The sequence below is a fragment of the Diadema antillarum genome, unplaced genomic scaffold (genome assembly GCF_040938485.1).
Source record: "Diadema antillarum isolate AM-2024a unplaced genomic scaffold, OU_Dant_1.0 seq00000041_RagTag, whole genome shotgun sequence".
In the NCBI taxonomy this organism is placed as follows: Eukaryota; Metazoa; Echinodermata; class Echinoidea; order Diadematoida; family Diadematidae; genus Diadema; species Diadema antillarum.
The window spans coordinates 2,254,272-2,278,031 of NW_027271153.1; the positions used below are offsets into that span (position 1 = coordinate 2,254,272).

The 23,760-nt window shown below is 39.7% G+C and overlaps 1 protein-coding gene across 1 annotated transcript in view; it reads right to left on the bottom strand.

The window, feature by feature from the left end:
* The window catches only part of LOC139725455 (uncharacterized), a 46,316-nt gene that overhangs the window by 20,111 nt on the left and 2,445 nt on the right, over positions 1-23,760 (bottom strand). The window contains exon 2 of the mRNA XM_071636530.1: positions 1,160-1,562. Within this exon, the coding sequence (XP_071492631.1) occupies positions 1,160-1,562 (403 nt within the window). The remainder of the gene's footprint in view (positions 1-1,159; positions 1,563-23,760) is intronic.

The following is a 23,760-nucleotide window of genomic DNA, read 5'->3' on the forward strand; positions in this document are numbered from 1 at the left end:
TTTGAGCTGAGTCTGTCATTTTCTTTTCGTTCATTTTGTCTTTGTGCTTCATACACTCGAGATGAGTTTTCCCGAGACATTGTTTCCTGATTTACTTATGCCTATTATTTTTGGAATTCTGATTAATTTGAGCTGATTCTGTCATTTTTCTTTTCGTTGTTTTTCATTGTGTTTCATACACTCAGGAGTTTTGAGTTTTCCCGAGACATTGTTTTCATGACGGACACCATAAAAAGCTATGGATACTGACCCTGTCGTGAATTAATGTACGTGTTGGTGTGTGTAAGAGTGTGTGTGTGTCCGTATGTGTGTATGTATATGTTTATTCCTGTTGCTGTTTTTTATGTCCCCCGGTAATCTGTACGTTGTCAGATAACGGGTGCTTAAAGTGTAGCTTGCACCGTTTAAATTCATATACAGTTCTAGTCTGTCGCACTATTCAATAATCCCGTGGGAACGAGATTAACCACATAACTGTTCGTCAGAATTTTGTATCAAGTCAGTAAAACGTTTGTCGTAATTGGCCGATATCCTACATCGCGCGTTCGCCCTTGACGATCATTAAACGTGGGGATGTACCGTGGGGGAAAAAAATCATTCTTTTGACAAAGTATTAATCAAGTGAAATTGATTTTAACCCTCCCTCCACTCTCAAAACACTGACAAAATAATTGGTTTTACTCGATTCAAATTACATGGTATTTATACTCGATTCAATTTTTTTTTCTTCTTATGGTACAACGTGAATAGTTTGTTGACTATTGCCGGCCACGTAGGACAAACTTCGAGAGGTGGCATTATTATCTCGTATCTGTTGTGAATGTGTGTAAGAGGGAGGAAGAAATTCATAAAGTTTGCCCCCCCCCCCTTTCTGCTATGTCTATGCAAGAAGTGAAGTGTACGTGCTTGAATTGTGACCTTTTCACACATGACACCTCCATTTTTTATCCTTCCCAATGAGTTTTTTTGCCTTCTTCAAGAAGGAACGGCATAAAAAAACACACAGTGTTATTCAGCTGAATTTACTTGGCCTCGAACCTAGTCGTTTTCATGCAAGGCATACGCGAAACCCACCGAGCTACTTCTCTGCCCTTTATGGCTGAAAAGACACGTACGCACAACACGACGTTAAAAGCCAATGTAAAGAACGCACACAAACCTTTGCGTATTTTCTTCATATCGGACGCTGAAGGAAAGAATACCATAAGCCTCTTCGTTCGCGTCGTCTTTTGAAGGCGACTGCGTCTTATCCAGCGTCGTCTGAGCGTCTTCCATGACGTAGAGTTCCGGTCTGATCTCGCCAAGATCGCACATCCGAAAGTTCTCGAAGCTGCGCCTCCTTCGGGAGTCTATGGGGGAAGGCACTGTGAGTGTACTCGGGCTAGCTCCGGACATGCTCGAGGCGCGCTTACGGCCTTCTTCGGTCGGGTTCGGCACCTGCTCGTCAGGTCTCGGCCTTCGCATCGACGCGGCTCGTTTGATCGGGCTGGTCCCTTCCGCGAGTTTGGCGCTGCCTTCTGAGGAGGTGCTTGCATCATCGTCACTGTAGTACGGGTCAAGACCTGGAGGATGATCAATGATTATGGTGGGAAAAATGAATAACAACGAAGTAAAATCAACGAGCGAGTTTCATTCCCAAGACACCCAACGTTGGTGTTTTGTTTTTTATATTCCTAAAGTGATAATCACTAAAACGTGCAAAATGTTATATGACACTACGCACTGAAGACACTCCACATAAACTTACAAATTCTGTCTTCAGTTACTCTGGATGTCCATGGAAATGAGACGCCCATTTTATTTCAGTTTAGGCTGTGTTATAGGATCTAAAGACCGTATCTTCTTTTTTTCTAAATTGATCGAGTATGACAAGTGCTGTGACGTTGACAGTTGAAGCGATGTCTGAGTTGCAGATTGTGTTGCGATGTTTGCGTGGATTCTGAGCTTAGTTGTATGTGAGCAGTGCGAGGTCGTCTGTTTTCAATTCAGTTTATAACTACGGATGCTATAATCGCATTGGAGTGTGTTTCTGTGTGTGGGTATTGTACATTGGTATCATAATGATCAATGTAGCCTACATTAACATTCAGTTGTTGAAGTCATTGTGACAAATACCATGATCCGTTCGTTTATTTACCAATACAATATTGGCAGACGGATGTGCTGTATAGCATGTACTGTAAGGTAAGTGTTGTGTGTGTGGGGGGGGGGGGGGGAGCAATCTTATGAACAAGGATGTGTAATTCACTCACTCGTTCACGTGACCTCGTAATCCAGGCATAATTCAATGCGCAAGGTTGTACAAGGCGAAGATGTGTACATGTATTACGCAATATGACTTGACGAAAAAATACAAAATAATTTCATCCATTGACTTGATAATGGAATATGCCTTATGTGCTTATTGAATTTTAAGATATGGATTGCAGTTCTTGTGTTTCCCTTTACATAAGAAATTATCAGCAAGTTATTTCACACTATCAGAGCACGCATAACAGAAAGGGGATCTACAAAGATCGACTGGTGACCTTCCTGGCAGGTTAAGCATTCTAGAAATCCTTGCAATGTTTAATGTAAGATGATTTATCCATATACACAAGTTGAATGATAATAACAACAACATCATACCATCCCATCTCCATAAAGTACATTGTGTGACACTCACAAAATTTGCATTCCTTTCTAATGTCCAAAAAGCCAACGGGGTGATCCCCTTCGCCCACATTTCATAGTAATTTTCTTCACTGCATAATTTTATAATAATTATTATGTTTATCTATGTCGTTGGCACAATCGTTACTCTAGTCGAAACAAACACATACTTTTATTCAAATTTTGGTAAAAACACAAAGAACGTAATCGAGGTACCATGCTTTCTTGCTTAATATATAATTGTCAGATGATGTGTAAGTGCAGTGGCAGTATAAGTGTGGATATTCCATGCTGCGAGATAAAATTGGGTGCCGGAAAACGTCAAAGATAATAAATTTCAGGTCAGAAACTACGATGAACTGTTTTTTGTTGCTTAAAAAAAAATTCTCGGTATAGTGAAAAGAGTGGTGAAACATCCCAGGCATTCTACGACTGTATATTTCTCTCACCTCTGCCCTTTTTGATTTAATGTGATTAACCTTATTCGTGATTCTTCAATTACGAGCAGAGGGAGCTGCGATGTGTCAGTTTGAAAAAACGGATACTTGTGGATTGATTCGAGGTTTTACAGGAGCACTCTCTTGAGCACCTTTTACTCTCTCTTTCACTCTTTTACTCTTTATCTTTTATTCCCTCCCCCTCCCCCTCTCTTTGTTACTTGGGGAAACAGTCAGAAGAGCAGCCACGCCATCTTGCGTTTTCGCGCAACAAGTGTTTGTCGTGGACTTGCAAATGCACAAAATGTAGCGCTGTTCAAATTTGCATTCTGTCTGCAGCGCGTATCAAGCACTCGCCTAGGCCTAGAGTCACCGTTACCATGCCAACAACAACTACAACAACAACAACAACAACAAAATTTGAAAGAACGCTGCAAAGTGATTTGATGTTAAAAAAATGACAGATTTTTTAGATCGTTCACTTTTTTTTCAGCACAATTAATGGTCGTGGAGTTATATTTAAACAGTTCTTGTGCAGCACGGCAGGAGCAATAGACCTATAACTATTATCAGCGAAATAGTTGTCACTTGTTAATCAATGCTGCAAGAGAAAAATGAATGTGCTTTTTTCACCAACTTCAAATATTTTAGACCAAAGGGGGAATTGATTAATGGATAGTACAATCAATCAATCAATCAATCAATCAATCAATCAATCATGCAGTAATAAACTTGTACCGCTTATACCAAAATCATTTTTTTTTCTTCATTCAGGTTATACTTTTATAACCAAACAGAATTTAAATAAAACACTAATATCTCAGCCATTTAACTCTTTATGTGCCATGGTGTAAACTCCCTGTGTGCCATATTTTTCTGAGACAGCAACGTAATCATGCTGTGGAAAAACATTCTGTTTTTTTTTAATCTATGCAACTTTTATAGATTTTTGTTAACGTGGACGTGTAATGAGCATAGTTGTAGAGAAAATGCCTTTAGCTTTGCTTTGACGTAAATTGTATGCAAAATCTGTGATTGTTCTCTTTCAAATTGTCGACAAGTACATTATTGTAGATGCATGACTTTTGCACATAGAACAGTGACTTAAACTTGAAATTTATTCGCCAATTCTGTGTATTCATTGTACTGTGGCATTTGGCGAGCAATCGATTGGTTTGGGCGGGTCTGTGCGTTTGAGCAGGATATGGGAAGTTGGCATGCGGTCGACTGAGTCGGACGTGCGAACGTGGCAAATAAAGAGTTAAAAACTGATTTTCATCAAATAGACTTTTGATACCTCTTAGAATTGCATGCTCTTTAATATTTTGTATAAGTGGTTTCTAATTATCTTGCTTCAAGTTAAAAACTGAATTCCCGTCTCAACCAAAACAATACCATTACTTTGAAAGTATACCTGGGATTATTTCTAAAACAATTGTTATTATTTCTATGCTGCGTATGCAACACCACACACGGTTTGTCAGGCCTCCTGAGTAAGAAGTACATCTCTGAGCAGCATGGAATACATATTTTTCCACATAATGTAGATCAAACTGGAATTGCAGACACTGCAGACGGTAGCACGATTTAGATTCGATGTCGTTGCCCCTCTCCCCTCTACCTTCCGCCTCCCCCCCCCCCCGCTTCGCTCCCCTCATCCCCCTGCCCATTCCATTACGTCCACCGATACTACAGCTCCATCACAATGCCAGAGATATTCCTCCTCGCGTCGCGCTGTTTACGGCGGCATCATCCAGCACTATACGAATTGCGTTGAAACAGGAAGGATGTCGGGAAAGTATCTTTTGGGGCAGAGCGCATCTCAAAGCGAGCAATCAATCTCCCTCCGGCCCGCCCTCATTCCACAGGGAAGTTTTTCCTGATGTCTTGGTATTTTCCATCTCTCATTTTCAGACAGGACTGTTAAAGAGCAACCGCAAGGGATAGATAGATAGATAGATAGATAGATAGATAGATAGATAGATAGATAGATAAAAATGTAGATAGATAGATAGATAGATAGAATGTAGATAGATAGATACAAATGTAGATAGATACAAATGTAGATAGATAGATAGATAGTGAAAAGTGGCACGATGGTTAGGGTGAAGGAAAGAGTTTGTGTGTGTGTTGTGTGTGTGTATTGTATGTGTGTGTGCACGCGCGTGCGTGTGTGCGTGCGTGTGTGTATGTGTGTGCGTGTGTGTGTGCGTGCATGTGTGTGTAGAGGAATAGTACCAACTTGTGTGTAAATGGATTTCGGCAGGTTCAGAGGTCAAGCGAAAGTGGCTGTTAAGGCACGCATTTCCGTTCCTCCAGGTTGCGGATTCCGCAGGTCGCTCTTTGTGCTGTCGCCAAGAAGGTGGAATTCCGATTAGCGAGACAAAATCGTCTGCCAGAAGTGGGTCGGAAAATCGACACATTGCGTTGCTGAGGGCAGCCCGCGTCTGGTCCTATGTTTTTCTTGAATACGTGAGCTGCGTGCTGCATGCACAGAAACCATTTTTTTGTTTCTTTTTATTGGGCGCTATAAAGTATTCATGTGCGTGTTAATGTGTCAGTGTGTTAATGTGTGTGTGTGCGTGTGTGTGCGTGTCTGTGCGTATTGTGTACTTGTGTGTGTATGTGTGTTGTGTTTATGTGTGGTGTAGCTGGGTGATCATAATGTAGAAATCTCCTGTTCCTAACTAGGCTTGAGCTCCGAATGTTCGCCAAAAGACATCGTGTGGCTGGCAAATGTCACAAAGTCTCTAGCAAAGTGCGAATTCCCTCATGAGGCGCTCAAGCTACAGAGACATCACACGTCATAAGTTAGGTATATTGATGGAATGCTCATAGCCATGTTAACTGTGTGTTTGTGTGTTTACGCGTGTGTGTATGAGAGAGTATTCGTGCACAAAAGTGCATGTGCGGCCATAGGTATGTGTGTGTGTTGTGCGTGCGTTCACCTATGAGTGATTGTATATGAATATGCTAAAGTGGATAAGTATTCTTGTATGGAACCGTTAGCACTAAGAATTCGTTTACTCCTTTTTATTAACACCTTGCGCTCACTGTGTTTGCGCATTATGGCCTAATATCTACGTTATTCATATCTAACGTAGATATCAACTTACCGTACCAAAGACATCTCTTCTTGTTTTCTCTTTATGATGTGATACCATCTTAATATGTGTGTGTGTTTGTGTGTGTGTGTGTGTGTGCGTGCGTGCGTGCATGTGCGTGTGTGTGAGAGCTTTATTGGTAATCTTTATAGTGAAAAGAACGCAATTACAGCTCTATATGCATATCGTAACTATTGCAACAGTGAAAATCCTCTCTATATGAATGTTTGAAATACTACACTATTCGACTGACTGGCACAAAACTGCTCTATCGGCAGAGGCAACACGCCAACCCACCCACGCGAAAACAACTCGTATTGCATTTAGTTGTAATATGTGTTGTTACATTTTGTTGTGAAAAGGTCTCAGATAAAAACTTTGACTTATTTCGTACACACACACACACACACACACACACACACACATGACGCGGAACTTGCACGCATTATGCTCGGGGTATAGAAATGTCAATGTCATTGCATTTCGCCCCTCCCTCCCCCCCCCCCCTCCGATGTATTGCACTCACACAAAATTACGGCGTGATGCACGCTGTATGGTTCAGTGTGAATGGTCATATAGACACCAATGCAATGCACAGACCAGAAATAATGCGATATTAATAACTAACGTATTTCCATGGCACCGTTCTCATAAAGCAGAAATGACGCGATATTGCCGTATAGCGCGGTGTCGGTATGATGTCTACGTTACGGTAATACCTCGCGCTCTGCAGGCAGATAACACATTAGAGGTCAATACACGTACCCCTCTGCGGATGACTTTCAAGGAAACATACAAGACTCTCCCATCCTATACTCTTCAGTGTGGTAGCAGGCGTAGTGTAGTTGCACCCCCACCCCCCCTCTCTCTCTCTCTTTCTCTGCACTTCGGTCGATTGTAGCTAAACTTTGAAAGTTATGCTCATGTCATACTTAAAATAAGCATACTTTAACCAACTCGATCGCTTAAGGAACTGAACAATGCATAGATATTAGTGCACATGATTCATGCGCTTTATATAACTGCTGTTAGGCATATAAAGAGAGAGAGAGAGAGACAGACAGACAGACAAAGACACGTGTGTATTATGTTTGTGTTACAATGTCCCTGTTTCATTATGACATCATTTGATGTAAGAGAGTAAACTCATCCACTATACTCTGCTAGTATTGAATGCGATTGAAACAAAAATTATACATTCCCCGGTATTCATGCCATATTCCCCAGTAGCATAGCAAGGATGTAAGAATTGCTACACCTTTTGTAAAATCATAGCATATTGTATGTTGTTGTTGTTTTTATTGTTATTGTTGTTGTTGTTGTTTTGCCTATGCCTTTTTTCTCCCGCTCATTATTCATACCCCGTGGCAAGCACCGGTAATTTGAATCCACTTTTCTTCCGGCGAAATTATTAAGTGTCGAATGGATGGAAAATTGGCAGAATGTATTTCTCTCTGAATGAATGATGTGTATACTGTTCGTGAGTGTGTGTGTGTGTGTGATACACGATGTATCTTCTTTTTACTATTTCTTGGCTTCCCCTGTGATTCATACGACGGTAACGTGATTGTTACAGTGTTTAAATATTTTATTTCATTGGATTCTGCTGAAAGGGAAAGCCCCTTTCCGTTCATATCCTACTATGAACAACCATTCCCTTTCCTCACCCCCCCCCCCCCCCAAAAAAAAAGGTTGGCGGAAAAGAGACATAAGGTATGCATTTGACCACCGGAGAGAGAAATTATTCACAATGATATGTTTATCCAATTTTTATAGAATTATACATATAAAAACACTCAGATCTATATCAACAAGAATGCCTTTCCTGCTCTTCTCCCTTTCCCCCTACCTCCACGCACAAACGCTCTATGGAATCGATGCGCAATATGCAATTTACACTGCAGTGGTTACTATGACTACGCATGTATCTGCGTCTCCTAAAGAGGTGAACATAATACAGAATGTGTGCACTTTTTTATGAAATTTGTGTGTGTGTGTTTAATATGGTAGTATATTTGCGTGGTTGCTGTGTGAATAAGAAGCTTAAGTGTTATCATTACGACTATAAACGAAGAAGTTTTAATGATAGTTCTTCTGATCAACACACTATCAAGGGTACAAGAAATGGGTGGCATTACAGATTACAGAATCGATATACCGTCTTTGCTAGTCAATATTTAGAAAAGAATCGTCAAGCCTTTTTTTTTTTCATTTTCCGATGGATAACTGAAAGATGATTATCTCATTATTTCCTTCTTACTGTCATAAAATTATTGTCCATGGACGGACTCTTCGTTATTATTCACGTATTTAGTAATGAAAATTTCAAAAGACTACTGTATAAGATTTTTTTTCCGAGTTTTACCTTTTTTTTTTGATTGAGAAGACAGAAAGTAGATCGATGGTGGGTGGGAAAATGGAGATAGATCATCCGAGCCCCTTTTCGACCCTTTCTCACTTTCCTCTTTCTCTCTCTCTCTCTCTCTCTCTCTCTCTGTCTGTCTGACAGTCTGTCTCTCTCTCACACACACAGCTTCAGACACAAACACAAACACACACACACACACACACACACACACACACACACACACACACACATGCCACACACACGCACACGCAAACACGCTCCTTGTCGTTTTATGCAAATGAACTGTTCACTCTCGATCTGCTCACCGAAAAAAAAAAAAAAGATTTTGTATACTACTCGGAGGACTGCTCTTCATGGTTCACTCCCGCGTTCGCTTATATCACGACAATACGTCATCAGCAATATTACAAAATGCTATTCACATTTTCAGTTCTGTCCTTTTTATGTTTGTTTGTTTGTTGTTGTTTTTTGCATAGCTTACGTATTATCTTTTTTTTTGTCGTCCAGTTCCCACAGAATAAACACCCTTTTTATTTTGCCTGTGTCTTTATTTCCCTCTTTCAGTGTACATTTTTAGGCCAGTTAGTGAATTCTAAGCACTCTATAGGAACTGCGCTATTCTACTTTATTCCACACATATCCTTAGTTTTGTATAATTATACATGTAAATATAGACAGATAAATAGATAGATAGCTAATAGTTTTATGCACATGCGTGTCCTGTCTAAAATCGTGTTGCTATAAGAACACTATCTGAACACTTTGGAGATAACGTCAAAAAAGATATCAGCGGTATTCAGTCATTTTTAGAGATATTTGTGTTTGATAAATCAAAGAAAAGTGTGTAGTTGCAAGTTCTTGAAACGAAAAATATATCGCCGGCTACTCCTTTCTCTTCTTCGTTCAGGCTTTGCAACACACGAATCGTCAGTGCCTATGAAAGTGCGCTTACTTTTCGTCTAAGGTAGACGACACAATCTTCCCAACTAAGTCGTTTCTCTCCGCCTGGCCACAGCATTTTGCCTCCCTGCCTCTACTCAAACGAATTAAATTCGATTCAAGCCGCTGCCATAAAAAGAAGTATTCATCTTCACTGAGAGCGATGAGGGATTTAGTCTGCAGGTATGTTCACAGCCCCTTGGGCCCCTTCGTTAATACCGCTTTTATCGAGAAAGAAAGAAAGCAAGCAAGCAAGTAAGCAAAAAAAAAAAAGAATAAGAAAAGAGGAAAAAGTTAGTAGAGAGTCTTGCAGAACAGCCCTGCTTCGAGCGGTAGTATGACAGGGTGCTCGTTCAGCTCGGTGCAGCGAAACGTAGTATGCAGTAATTAAGCCATGAGGCAGAATTTCTTCAAGCTTACCGCTAACCCACCGCCCATCGCAACCACCCACTTCCCTACCCCACCCCCATCCACAAATCCTCCTCCTCCTCCACCTCCTCCCTAAACAACCACCTCTCGGTCAATAGCCGAACTCGACCTTGCTTTGCATTCGAACCCCCGACAGCACAACGTGCGAAACTGTCAATAATACATACACTACACAAATGATTGATCTGTACAACAAGCAAATGTCGTAATCATCCAGAGATTATCCCCGTAGAGAGCCATACATAACCTGCACAGAAGAAAAAACAACAATCAAAACAAAACAGAGAGAACAAAAGACATAAAGGGTGGGAGGGCGTTTGGGAGACCTTCCCTATGCAATATAATATGCCTGAAGTGTAAACGAGAACGAAGGGATACCCGCGTGGACGCAAACATTTTATTCCTACTCTTACATCACGTAATAACATCGGCAGCAGACGCTCAGCTCTGGCAGGAGGTCAAAGCGAGCACTATAGGCCATGGGGGAGGACGAGCTTTACACAACAACCAAAGTTGTGTTATTACAAGTGTCTCCGCGTTTCCGCGCGAGCGACTTCGAACGCGGCTCAATGGACACGGAGACTCGCTGACAAGAATTATGCAACGGTTCGGGGTAAAAAACGACGAATAAGAGACATTTTCAGCAAGGATCGTCTTCGTGTATATGTAAAGGGAAAGAATACATGTACGCACACCCGCAAACCAACATAACTATGCACGCACAACCACTCCCTTACAAATTCCTAAACTTTACGTTTACTGTTTTCATCAGTGATTGTGTTCATTTCACTCCCAACATGGCTAAAAACTGTCAGTCTATTTTTCCTGCTTTTCTCACACACGCTGGCAAAACTATAGCGAAATTCCGCGTAGCGCACACCATGATTGCTGATTGTCAATTGGCCACTGATTTTTGCGGGTAAATGTGAGAGTACTGCCTCCTTGGTACGTCCTTTTTTATTTCTTTTTTGTTAAGGAAGTTTAATCTCGCCGTTGTAATTACAATATGAATCGATTTTTTTTTTGAGACATCAAATTTGACTTTGTAGCAATACTTCACCGGTAGATACCGCTGAAAGAATGATCAATCATACCCTGGATGAGAATGCAGAATTCATGACTAACAAACTCTTCGCTCCTGGGCATCGGGAGAGCCATTCATTGACTATAGATGTGGGGAAATTGCATTTCCTCGGAGGCAATATTAACAGTGTAATTGATTTTAAAATGCTTTTGAACGTTTGAGTTCAGACATCGCAATGTGGAGGGGCCCCAGAGCCTACAGGTTGCGATATCCATACGATAGTATCAGCAGATGGCGTCGAGTTGGTTGAAATTTAACCATTTCAGCACCACTATCTCAAAAAGCCATAGACATTGTGCTCAAGTGAGTTGGCTAGGGTATTACGAAGGTTAAACACGCACATACGTTCACACACAGATAGACAGACAGACACGCACACACACTCACACGCCCACACACACACACACAAATGCACACACGCACAGGCCTCAAAGCCTCAAAACTTTAAGATTCTTCAGGATCGGGGGAATGGAGTATCTCGAATCACAAATACAGGTGTTATACCGGGTTAACAAATGGCTCGACGACTGACACTCGTTCGTCACCCGGGCAGTATTCTTATCCTAGTTACCAATCAACCTCAGGCTATACTATATGAGCAGTATCGTGCTACGCCTTCGTGATATGACTATAACAAAAGGCTGGTATAAGACACACGAACACACATACACACAGACATCCAAATAGCAGCAGCAGCAACAACAACGACAACAATAGCAACCAAAAAATCCACTCATATACCTGGTCTGTTCATTTTGTTCTTTCTCTCTCTCTCTCTCTCTTGCGGTTGTTGTTGTCTTGGACGAATGACATTTTCTACTTAATGCATTGCCTATTTTGGCTGACGGTTTAAAGGGAAAATTACATTGCCCGTATTTCTTGCAGTAATTGTTGTCGTGCTTGTTTTGCATATACCCGTCGTGATTTCTTTACTAGCAACCTCAGGGAGCATAATTTCTTGAGGAAATCAAACAATAGAGGGGAATAGGCTTTGAGGCTTCCGTCAAGGAAAACAAATGGCGTTGACCTTTAAGGACTGCTTGACTGAGAATTGCATTTCTTATTTTTACCGCCAAAACATTTACCCCAGCGATTGGCCCGGTGGGACCGAGAAGCAATCGTCTCGAAAATACCCCGTCACAGCGGGGACGCTGCCTCGAGACGGCTGGAGCAATTAGTAGTACTTGACAAGAATCCATAATCACAATATACCCACAATTTCTTTTTCTCTCCAGCTCGTGTGAGTGTTAACTCCTGTAAGGACCAGCATCTCAAAAAGACCATTGCTATTGTATAAAAAACAAGTCTTCAGTGGAATTGATGCAGTTAATGCCAGTCTTGATACGCGGAGTTTCATCCTAATCTATTAATCCATTCGCGACACACGCACGAATAAACCCCAAAACTACCATACACATTGGAGTACGATCAGTCGATGATATTTCTGAAAAGTTATCATTTAGGAAATTTTAATTGTGATCACTATATAGTTGTTATTGTAGTGAACTTGCACATAGCATTTCTTATTCTTCACTCTGATAAAATGATAAACACTTACAGAGTATAACCGTACTTCGCGGGTAATTTACGTCAAACCACATCGCAGCATGAAAGAAAAACAACAACAATCAAACAAGTAAAATAAAATGCATATACTAGTACCATGAAGCTCACATTATTCACACAGCACATCTACAGAGACGGAGTCGTTCTAAGAAACATTCGTTCCGAGCCAAATATATATTTAGGGGCATTCAAGGTCACTGTGATCTGTTTCTTCAGACAAGCGCAATAAGAAGCATCGTAAACATTCACCTCTTCGCCTCACACAGAAACAAGTAAAAGCCACCGACTAATGTTTTCCTGGCTCGGAGTTGGAAGGCAGAAACTGGCGCTTAGCCTTCACTTCATCACAGCGATCCAAGAAAACATTCATTTTTGGTAATGACATTACTCACCGAGACCCCTCATCACATGTGACACTATGGATCCCGCTCGCGATTTCACCGCTGGTAACGATTTTAAGTCCATATGGCCGGCCCAGTCCTTGCACTAAACTTCTCTCAACGATGGGGCACATTGTAAATAACAGGTACCTCACTGAAGGCAACGCTACGCCGCAACTTCGTCGGCTCGGCGAGTGGACGCGATAGTACGAGCAGAGGGAAGAAGAGACGGTGAGAGACAGGGGGAGAGAAAGAGATGGAGAGTCGTGGCTGAAGAGTCGACACGTGCGGAAGAAGGTGAGAGAGGGAGAGATGGAGGGTGGAAGAGAGAGAGGGGGAGAGAGAACAGCTCACAATGAGAGGAAGGAATAGGCGTGCGCGTATGAACACGTTACTGATTACAATATTCCGGCAAAATGCGTGCAGCATCGATATCCACGTTGTGACAGCAACACAACCATGAACAACACACTCACCAATTTTGACTGACTGATTCTAAGCATCGAGCCTATCTATAGTGCCTATCGACAAGCATGATCACTCCATTATCTTGTCTCTAATGCGATGTTATCATTTTGAGATGTTGGCAATTATTGCGATGATATTGGTATTCTATTTCCGTCAGCGGAATCTCTTTGGTCACCGATATTAAACGATTTCGGCAGACAAGGGGGCGTAGAGGAAAATTGCCTTTCTTTGTGAAAAAAAAAGACAGGTAGAACATAAAAACAACATCTACCATTTTCCTTAATAAGGAAACATTGATTATTCCATTGTTTAGGAAATCAGGCTAATTGTGATAAAGGTTCTATATGCAACATGATTGGCCACGAGGGAGCAATGCTGGAGGGGAAATTCAATCATTATACTTAGACCAAGATGAAAGAAGACAAAACGCCTTGTTTACTGGAAGGATAACAATTTTCTCTAGCGTTGTTATCAATTCCAATTTTGATGCGTCGATATATGCATACTCCTTTGTCCCTTTTGATTATAGTTACCAATGGGTCCATTTCAAAGCTCTCACGGTTGTACTCTGATCATTCATGTATTATTTTCTTTTTTGGGGGGGGGATGGGGAGGTGGTGGGGAAGGGCGTCATTTTCAGGTGTCATGTTTGAACCTGCTCTTCATTGCATGTCGATTTCTCCTAGCGACAACTCAAATCTGGATTTTGCTGTGATGTTCAGATACCGAGGAACACGAGTGAAGACCAACCATCGCGTCTCGTGTCGATCGAGCCGTGATCGATTGCCACCATGGCCGTTGTGTCATCCTCACTGCGATAGCTTAATCGAGAGGGCTGTCGATTCATATTTGCTTGTATATGCATTGTACGCATTTCTCTGTATGTGTATGTAGTGGGTGGGGGAGGGGGAACCCTGGGAAGACCATATTTAAGAGGACAGTGTTTGTCGCTGCTGTTATTGTTGTTGTAGATGTTGTTGTCATGAGTTTTAAAGTTGATGTATAGCACCTTGTACGTCAATTTCCGCGAATGTCACTATCCATTCCGTTCCCCCAAGGATCTCGATTGCATCTTTCTCTGTCGACGCTGCATGGCAGTTTTCGTCATGACTTCCTTCGATCATTCCTTCAATCGGATTCTGTCATTTCAGTTGGCAAAGGCAGTCGAAGCTGCGCAAACCTTAAAAATCAACGCTGACTATCCTATATACCAACCACGACACGGACACTTGTTGGAAAGAACGAGTGAAAGGGTAGACACCAATGATGCCTTCAAGTTTACTCTCGAGTGAGGCTAAGCAAGAGAGATGTGTTTGTTAAGCACAACCTACGTTTATCAAAATACAATGTACGATTGCCTTGAACTTTATGGGAGAAAAGCAAATCGTCCTTCACAATACGAAGAGTTAGTGTAACCTTGGCGACAGAGAAAATCGTGCCGTTCTACAGGCATTCATCGCCCAGGGTTGCAAATCATACATTCACCGTTGACCTACAAAATAAATGGACGATGTGAATTATGATCAGAGTTTCCAAGGCAGATTTATCTTTTTTTTTTCCTTTGGTCATTATGAACGCATAATATACACAGAGAGAATATAAAAGTGCGCAAGAAGACAGGGCAAAAGGACAAGAAAAACAAAAACAAAGATGTGGTACATAGAAGAAGAGCGAGTTGAAGACAAGAAAGCTGACAGCGAAAACGAAGTTATATACAAAGGACCATGGCGGGAAGGGAAATAACAATTTTGTTCTCTTTTTTTTTTGGGGGGGGGGGGGGGGGAGGGGGGGGGGTAAAATTTGGACGTTTTGACATAAATTTTTCCTATGATTAGCAGCGTATCACAGAATGCTTCTATGACATGCTCTTGCTTTTAAAAGTAGTACATTTAGTCCAAAAATCAATGAAAAGAGAAGAGCACAAAGACAGAAAGAAGTGGAGTAAGCTGAAATGGTGGAAAAGGAAACAAGAAAAGAAGAAAAAGGTGGACAAATTGAAAAACGAGAAAATGATTTGGTGTAATGTAAGTATCAAAATGAGACGTTAAGAGAGAAAGAGAAAAAAACGTACAGGAAGAGAGAGAGACAGAGAGGGAGAGAGGGAGGAGGAGTACTATCGTCTTTCGAATTGAATCTTATGTCTATGAAAATCCAAAGATTATGATTATTGGCAATCAGTTACTATGTTGAAAAGGGATCCTAAAATCACATATTGTATTCTTCTGTAAAACATCAATATCTAGGCATGATGTCCTTGGTAATGCACACAAAATACTGACAGAAGCTGTTATAGTATAGTCGACTACCAAACCGGAGGGGGGGGGGAGACTGGGGGAGGAGAAATCCCTCAAAAGTCGTGTATGCAACTCAGTCACGTTCTTAAACCCTTTCCCTTTCAGGGATTTTGGCAGTGTGTACAACGCTGTAGGGTTTTCTATACCAATCCTCACTCAAAACACACAAAATGTTAATTGCAATACACAGGTGCATAGGTGTGTAAAGCTTATTTACAAAAAAAATATATATATATGTTTTTGAAGTTTTAGGCATTGGAAAACACTCCAGTTTAAGCGTAAACCTAAATTCAACTTCTTGCACTTTATCTTGAAAATAGGGGTGGTACACAATGTAAGCCTCCTCATAAGATCAATATCTCGACAGAACCCCTCGCCCACACACACACATTATTGTTGGTAAAAGCATATGTCATATTATATGATTGCGTTCAAGACCAAAGAAAAAAGAAAAACAACACGGAATAATATATATTGCATTTATTATATCACAGGCCATGTTTTTGATGTGCGCATGGTGTAATTCGTTCCTTTCCGACGTGCAAGCTAACTTGAATACATTCTATGGCTTTAGAGTTATGTAATCATCATTTTACGATACAGTCCTTGAACAAAGCTAAAAAAAACAAAATTTCTATTGACTCGATGTACTTGGATAGTACTTAATCATGCCTCAATTGTAAACCCTGCATCCTCTTTTCACGAAAACAGGAGTCAGTGACGAGTTTCCCTTTTGTGTTCGTGGCTGGTTATTTTCAGGGTGATGTTCGTTATTCCGAAGGTTCGTTATTACGAGGGTTTGTTCCGAAGGTTCGTTATTCCGAGTGTTCGTCATTCCGGAACACACACATTCCGTATACCTTGATGTTCGCTAATCCGAAAAATTGAATAGGGGTCGTAAATACTAACATTCGTAGCGTTATAACCAAGGTTCGTCATTGCAAGAGGTTCGTTTAAATTAATAGTCCAAAAATGAAATATGCTTCGTTATTCCAAAGTGTTGTTATTCCACAAAAGAAAAAGAGAATGTTCATTAATCCGGATTTGACCAAAAAAAAAAGAAAGAAAAAAGAAAGGTGCGTACTTCGAAATTACGAACTTTATCGTTTCAGGAATAACGGAACTTTTTTTTTTCATTTTTGGAATTACGAACCTTCGGAGTATAAACGAACCTTTGGAATAGCGAACTGGATCATTTTTGTTTGAAATGTGAACGTTTGATATATCATTACGAAACATAAGTTTTTTTAGTCTTTCTTTTCGAGTCATTACTATGATGAAGTTGCTGCGACTGACACATGAACTGAAGTGTTCCCAAAAAAAAATCCCGCTGGAAAGAAGGTTTCATAGGCGTTTGAAAATAATCACAACATAGATATATGTAGTACTATGTATGTGCACCATCATGTATGTGTGTATGTATATGTGTACATATGTATGCTGGTAAAATATATCTATATATTTATATAATATACGCTGTACATATACATATACATATATAATGAATAAGAGAGGCAGCTGAATCGCACAATTGCGTATTTATGCATGTATCATAATTTGCAATATGCTGTCCAAAATATTAAAGGATATCATTTTAATATGTCTATAATATTTATGTATATACAAACATAAATGCATAATTTAGTTTAGAATGCCCACAATACTGCAGCACAAGTGAGGATGAGCAATAGGTACGAGGATAATATTAGATTTGAACAAATTGCCCTAGAACGCCGATACGAGGACGTGTTTTTGTCTTTGCGGAACACGTGTTTTTCACTTGCAACTGCAAGGCTCGGATCGATACAGGAAATGCTTGCTTATTCACAAACACCACTCGCAATTTCCACAAGGGCTCGGAGTCATGTTAACGGGCTGAGAGCGAGCGAGAGATCCGAGAGAAGAAGGAGCAAAAACAAAAAATAGATAGATGGATAGATGGAAAGATCGCTAGATAGATTAATAGAGATGTCTGAGAAAAGAGGAGAGAGGAGGGAATGAGAGGGAGATTGAGCAGAACTTTCCTTCCCTTTCGCAATAGTGATCAACACCGCGAGTTTAAGGTGACTAGTCCGACGAAATGTGGTTCACCTTTAGCAAGTTGAAAACATCTGCTCTGCGGTGCATAACCGGTGGTAACCAAAAATAGTATCAACAGACTTGGAGCATGCCAGAGTAACATTCTGCCTTATCGTTCTAGATAGAGTTTCCATGAATGTGCAAACTGCATCTGTCATTCCCATTCGCATCAGTGCAATGCTATAAAGTCTTATAAAAACCAGATATCTCTCACAGAGTGTATTGATTCTGCTCAAAACCTCGTATGGAACTGAGCGATGTTAGTATCTTGCATACAATCACTTCATCTTGACAATTATTTGTCTGTTGCTCCATTTTGAATTCAAGAATCATAATTGTCATCGTGGGAGACATCCAGGTGATATTTCAGACTTTTCCTATGAATTGGTTTATTGTTCTGGGTACAGAGTTTCAGAATGCACAGTGATTGGGATGAGGAATAAAAAGGCTTTCAAACTTCATAGCAAATCGCATTGAACAAGGATGACAACGTAGCGAACCAGATAAAAGAGAATCTGAAAAGAAAGACTATAACATCGCGTAAGCACAGCAGTGAAAATCTTATCAAAATAAAAATTATGACAGTTATGAAATTGTGAGGTTTATCTCATTTTCACGGAAACAGTTCTTGAAAGGTCAATCCATATGCGAAAAAGTGACTTGATGGTATCATTCTGTCACAACTTGCCGTATAGTTGGTACATAAAATCTTGGAATTCTTTTTTTTTTCCAAACGCTTCTAAGCCTCAGTTTCAAATCCAAATAAATCATTGACTGATCATCATTTTGAAATTACTCGGAAGGAATGCCAGGAATAACATTATATTTAATACTTTGTTAGCAGAAGAGTTGAATTTTCGTCATGTTTTGTGTATAAGGCAAAAATTGTGAGGTGGCGACATTATCAGCTCACTCATTAGCATAATTCATGTCGATTATTGTTCAAGAACTGCAACTGATTGACAAATTGCCCTACATATATATATATATATATATATATATATATATATATATATATATACATTTATATTGATGAGGTTGTCCACGTGTTGGCAAGATAAAAAGATAAGTAACAAAACTGGAACAAAGTTCATGCTGTATTCACCAACGGTTTATTTCTGCACACAAATTTTCGAGCGTCTCGCCGCCCTTTCCCAAGTGTTGATACAGAGAGAACAATTACAAAATTCACTTGAATTTAAATTTCGTTATTATATATATATATATATATATATATATATATATATATATATATATACATATATATATATATATATATTTATATATATAAATGTTTTGCAGAAATGAGCGAATCTTTACAATTTCATAACTTCCTTACTTTTAATCTGGTTTTGATTCAATTTTCACTCTTGTGCTTGCAAAATGTTTCTCTTTCTTTTCAGACTAACTTTCAACTGGTCCGGATTTTTTAATCGTTTTTCTGTAAAGAATTGTAGGTTGTTAAAAGTTCCTTTCCAGGTCAATGATGAGAAGGTGCGTGGTCATTTTTTGCTTGTTGTTGTTGTTGTTGTTGATCTTTCTGTTGATTTTGTGCTTGTATATAGGGGAGGGGCTGACGTATTCTGTGTTCCTTCTTTCTACATGTCTAGATTAAAGAAAGTATTGCGGTCCGCTCTTTATACACGGTTGCAGATAACCATGTACCACGAATGACTGCTTTCATGCCTTCTTCACTTTGCTGTTTAACAAAAGTTCGCAGACGATATTCTTTCAATCGCAACGTTATTTGATAAGAGAGGAGACAATTCAAGTGATGGTACAATAATGGAAAATAGACCCGACCTACACGACATAATCGCCTTTTTTTTTACGAGTGACAATGAGATTGAAACACTTGAGTCCACCTTAATGGTTCGCCACTCGCCCATGCAAGATCGAATAACTGACCAATACTCATGTGTAGTTTTAATGCATTATCATTCGCACCACTATCCACTGTTTTAATGGAAACTCTGATGTACAGGCTGTACGCTTGTTGTCGCTGAAAAACGGTGTTACTCTACATGAAACACCAAAAGAAAGAATAAAAAGGGTCTTAAAAGAAGTGTATCCGATTACAGTTATCGAGAAGTCAGTATATTAATGTACGCTGTCGTATGAAGCAAGGAATCTGATGCATTCATTTCGCTTTCAACAACCAGGTAGAGACTGAGCAGGTTTGAGAAATGTCAGACGAGTTGCAATAAGTCACGGAGCGGCAAAGCTTAACGTGCCGCCTGAAATTCAAGCGGCCACTAATGCATGGCAAAGGCTGCGTTTCGACGTGATAGTTTTGGGCTATACTCTCTGTATAGAGTATGCATGTAACACCGTATAAAGAGAAAATTTACAACCGCAGTTAAAGGAACATTCAATCACTTTGTATATGTACAACGGGTTGGATGTCTTTTTCTATACTTATTTCGTGGCGTAAAACCTCACTAAGATTTTTGAAAGCACCTGGAAAAAATTGATTTAGTATTTCGTATCCGCTTCGATCATTTAAAAAAAAAATGAAGAAGATCTCTCATCGTGCTAAATCGTGCTTGTATACGAGCGAGGCCTTAACGAGAAATTCACTGTACGAGATTAACTTACTTACCTGTTAATAGATTTTTTTTTTGGTTCTCTTTTTAAATTCTGAACCCGTTTCTTAAAATATTGATTTTGATTAGGAAAACCGTACATTATTTACACTGCATAACTGTACTTTAATACAGATATTATAACGAAGATCGCAAAACACTCCGGGTTGTCATAATCACCGTAAAATGCTTTTTAATACAGTCAAGCGTGTCTTTAGCGACCACCAAAGGGAGACAAAAAAAGTGGCGGTACAGCTGTAAAAGACAGGTGGCCGCTGTGGGCAGGTTCGTTGACGTTGCTTTTCTCTCAGTGGTACTGGTTTTAGTCGCCGTATATGGCAGGTGTCCGCTATAGACAGATGGAGAAAACGCCACAAATTTTTGGATATTAAAAACAAATCCTATTCCACCTTCGGATGGATGAACATCTAGGTATATGGAATGAGTGTGTTTAAGAACCTTGCTTCATTTTCGAATTCAACGAACCTTCGGAATAACTTACATCAACCGATGTGTTTTATGTGGGATGTGAATCTTTCTTGCTGCTGTGTCTGTGTTTTCAGTGCACAGGTGAATACTCTGCCCTTTGTGCACTCAGAATTGGTCGCTATACATTATGCTATACATCGTTTTTCGTAGTAATATCAGAAAAAATGAGCAAAATAACACCTATTAGGACAAGAAATTATGTTGTTGTACTTTATTGTTAATCTGTCAAATATCCGTCTTATCATTATATTTTTGTTGCTGCTAGTATCCTCAATATCATTATTATGACCACTTCCAGTATTGTTAACACCATTACTATCAGTACAGTGTAGTAGTAGTAGTAGTAGTAGTAGTAGTAGTAGTAGTAGTAATAATAATAATAATGATAGTAGTAGCAGTAGTAGTAGTAGTAGTAGTAGTAGTAGTAATATTAGCAGTAGCAGTAGTTCCAATAGTAGTAGTAGTAGTAGCAGGAGTAGAAGTAGCAGTAGTTGTAATAGCAGTATTGATCATCATCATCATCATCATTGTTATGTGTCTCTACAGAATAATCTGTATCACCTTGATTTTGTATGCTAAGCGTTATTAGTTAAGTGCCACGTTCTGGAGGTCCGCCATTGTTCGTCACCGTTCCCTTGAAATCGACTATTCAGTATACAGTCAAACCTGCCTTCTATAACGGACACTTGTCTTTAGCGGACACCTGCCGTATACGGCCATTAAAAACAAAACAAAAACAGACAAAAGCAAAGTTTAACCAACCTAGAGCTGCTACCTGTCTTTAACGGCCATTTTCGTCTCCATTTGGTGGCCGCTATGGACAGACTTGACTGTATATTATTATTCCACATCTTGTTTCCACATAGAAAAGAATAGTATCATCGGTAGCATACTGACTTTCTTATTCTCAGTTGTCATAGGCCATGATAGCGATGTCGTCCATATTAATCGTATGAAAAAATTCAATATCAAGTGTTCCCGGCTTAACCCAGAAACTGGAAAATGGAGAACCAGACGAGGGTAAACTAGTTCTTGCGCTGTATCGAAATAATAACGACGGGGAAAATGAATTTCATTCACTGGAGGATATTCGGTGCTTTCAATCCACTGCAAGCGCCCTTCCCGTGTCTTTCCAGACGATTCCCTTGTTGTCCGCGTCAAATCCTAGACAGAGCCGCTAAAAATACCATTATGATGATAATGACATTTGTCATAAAAGTGCTCAAAGCTTTTGACAGAATATGCATCAGTGAAGCCGAGCATAATGCAGCTGAAAGCCATCTACTGCCTAACACACTATATGTGGGACTCTCACATTATCTTAGAAATGTTGACTAGCTTGAAATGTTGCATTATCTCCCTACCTACGGTTACAAAACGTAAGAACCATTACAAAAAAAAGTGAAATATTTTCACTGAACAATGGCTCATGGCTCACAGGAGAGAACAAAAAATTTCATCAGGGGAAAATAAAGTTCGTTTTTGTTTTCCTGCTCCTTTGCCAGTTTTCGAAACGATGATTGTTTTGATGCCACATGAAACGTTTTATCCCATGATATCTACAGTAAAATATTATGCCGTCATTTTATCATTACAGTAAAGATGACAAGGAAATTAAGACGTTTGTTTTTGCTGAAAAGAAGAGATAGGAATTACCCTTGATAAAGTTTCTTCCTCTTTCTTTTCAACGGCTTGATCGTCTTCATGCGTAAGCACTGAATGACTTGTCAATTATATGGCTTCAGTGATAGTCACCAGTAGGTTGTTGTAAAGGGGACAAAATGATTATTACTGGATAGCTTTGTTAGAGATTCAGAAATAAATCTTCGTCAACTTCATTAGAAATTTGTTTCTTAAAGAACTCGCAGCAGCAAAACTTTTGAACAATATTTAGGTATAACTTATACTCTCTTCGTATGATTAATTATTCCGAGGACAACAGAGCATAACAGATTTCCTGCAAGTGTGTATAATAAATTATGATTCAATATTTTTATGTAATCTATGTTGACGTCACGCTTTATTTCAAGATACAGGGATTTTTAATTTCCAATTTTCAGCAGTTGTTAGAATTACCAATCATTGACGAAAAAGTAACGTCAGATATCTAAGGATGATAAGATATACCGTTCATGCCAGTGTTACACACAAGTCTTACGGTAATTTTCGTATCTTCCAAACCAAAAGTCGTGTGCGCAGTCCGTCTGTTAAATGCCGAAGTAAAGCAAAATAGTAGTGCAACGATTATAGGCCTATAGGATTGACTACACGAATATCGTGAGCGATAAAAAATATGGCATACAACATTAACATCGGTCGCAGTAATCAGGTGATATCATTTACCGTTATGTCGCCTGCTGTGACTTTCACCTTCTGAGCGACGTCATTCCTATAGAGGCGTGTTCTTAGTCACTCTTAACAAAACGCCCTTTGCATTTAAACGGCCAGCATTCCTCACACGTGAAGTTTTATAAGATTTTAAGAGATTCAGTTTGCGTAGGTTTTTCTTTCTTTTTTCATGTTACATCGTGGCTTATACATGGCTTCAGATAGTTGTCATCACTAAACTATTCGTAATCTTCCTCAATGATAAGAATGCTTTTTTTATCATCAATGGCAATATAAATGATGCACATGCGACTGAATAAGATTTAGGTGTTTTAGGTTGTTAATACTGTAAAAGTTGGTGTGTGTGTTTTGGTGGTTTTTTTTTTAGATTTTTGAAGACTCGGCATCTGATGCAGCTTTCAGAATGTATGCAGATAAGTGTGCTACTAATTTAAACTAAGTTTAAACGTCATGGCGACAACCTCTGCAGGTCCGCGAGAGAGGCCATTACTATGAGTTATGTGACATCATTTTCGGCATTTTGGGGCAAAATCCTAC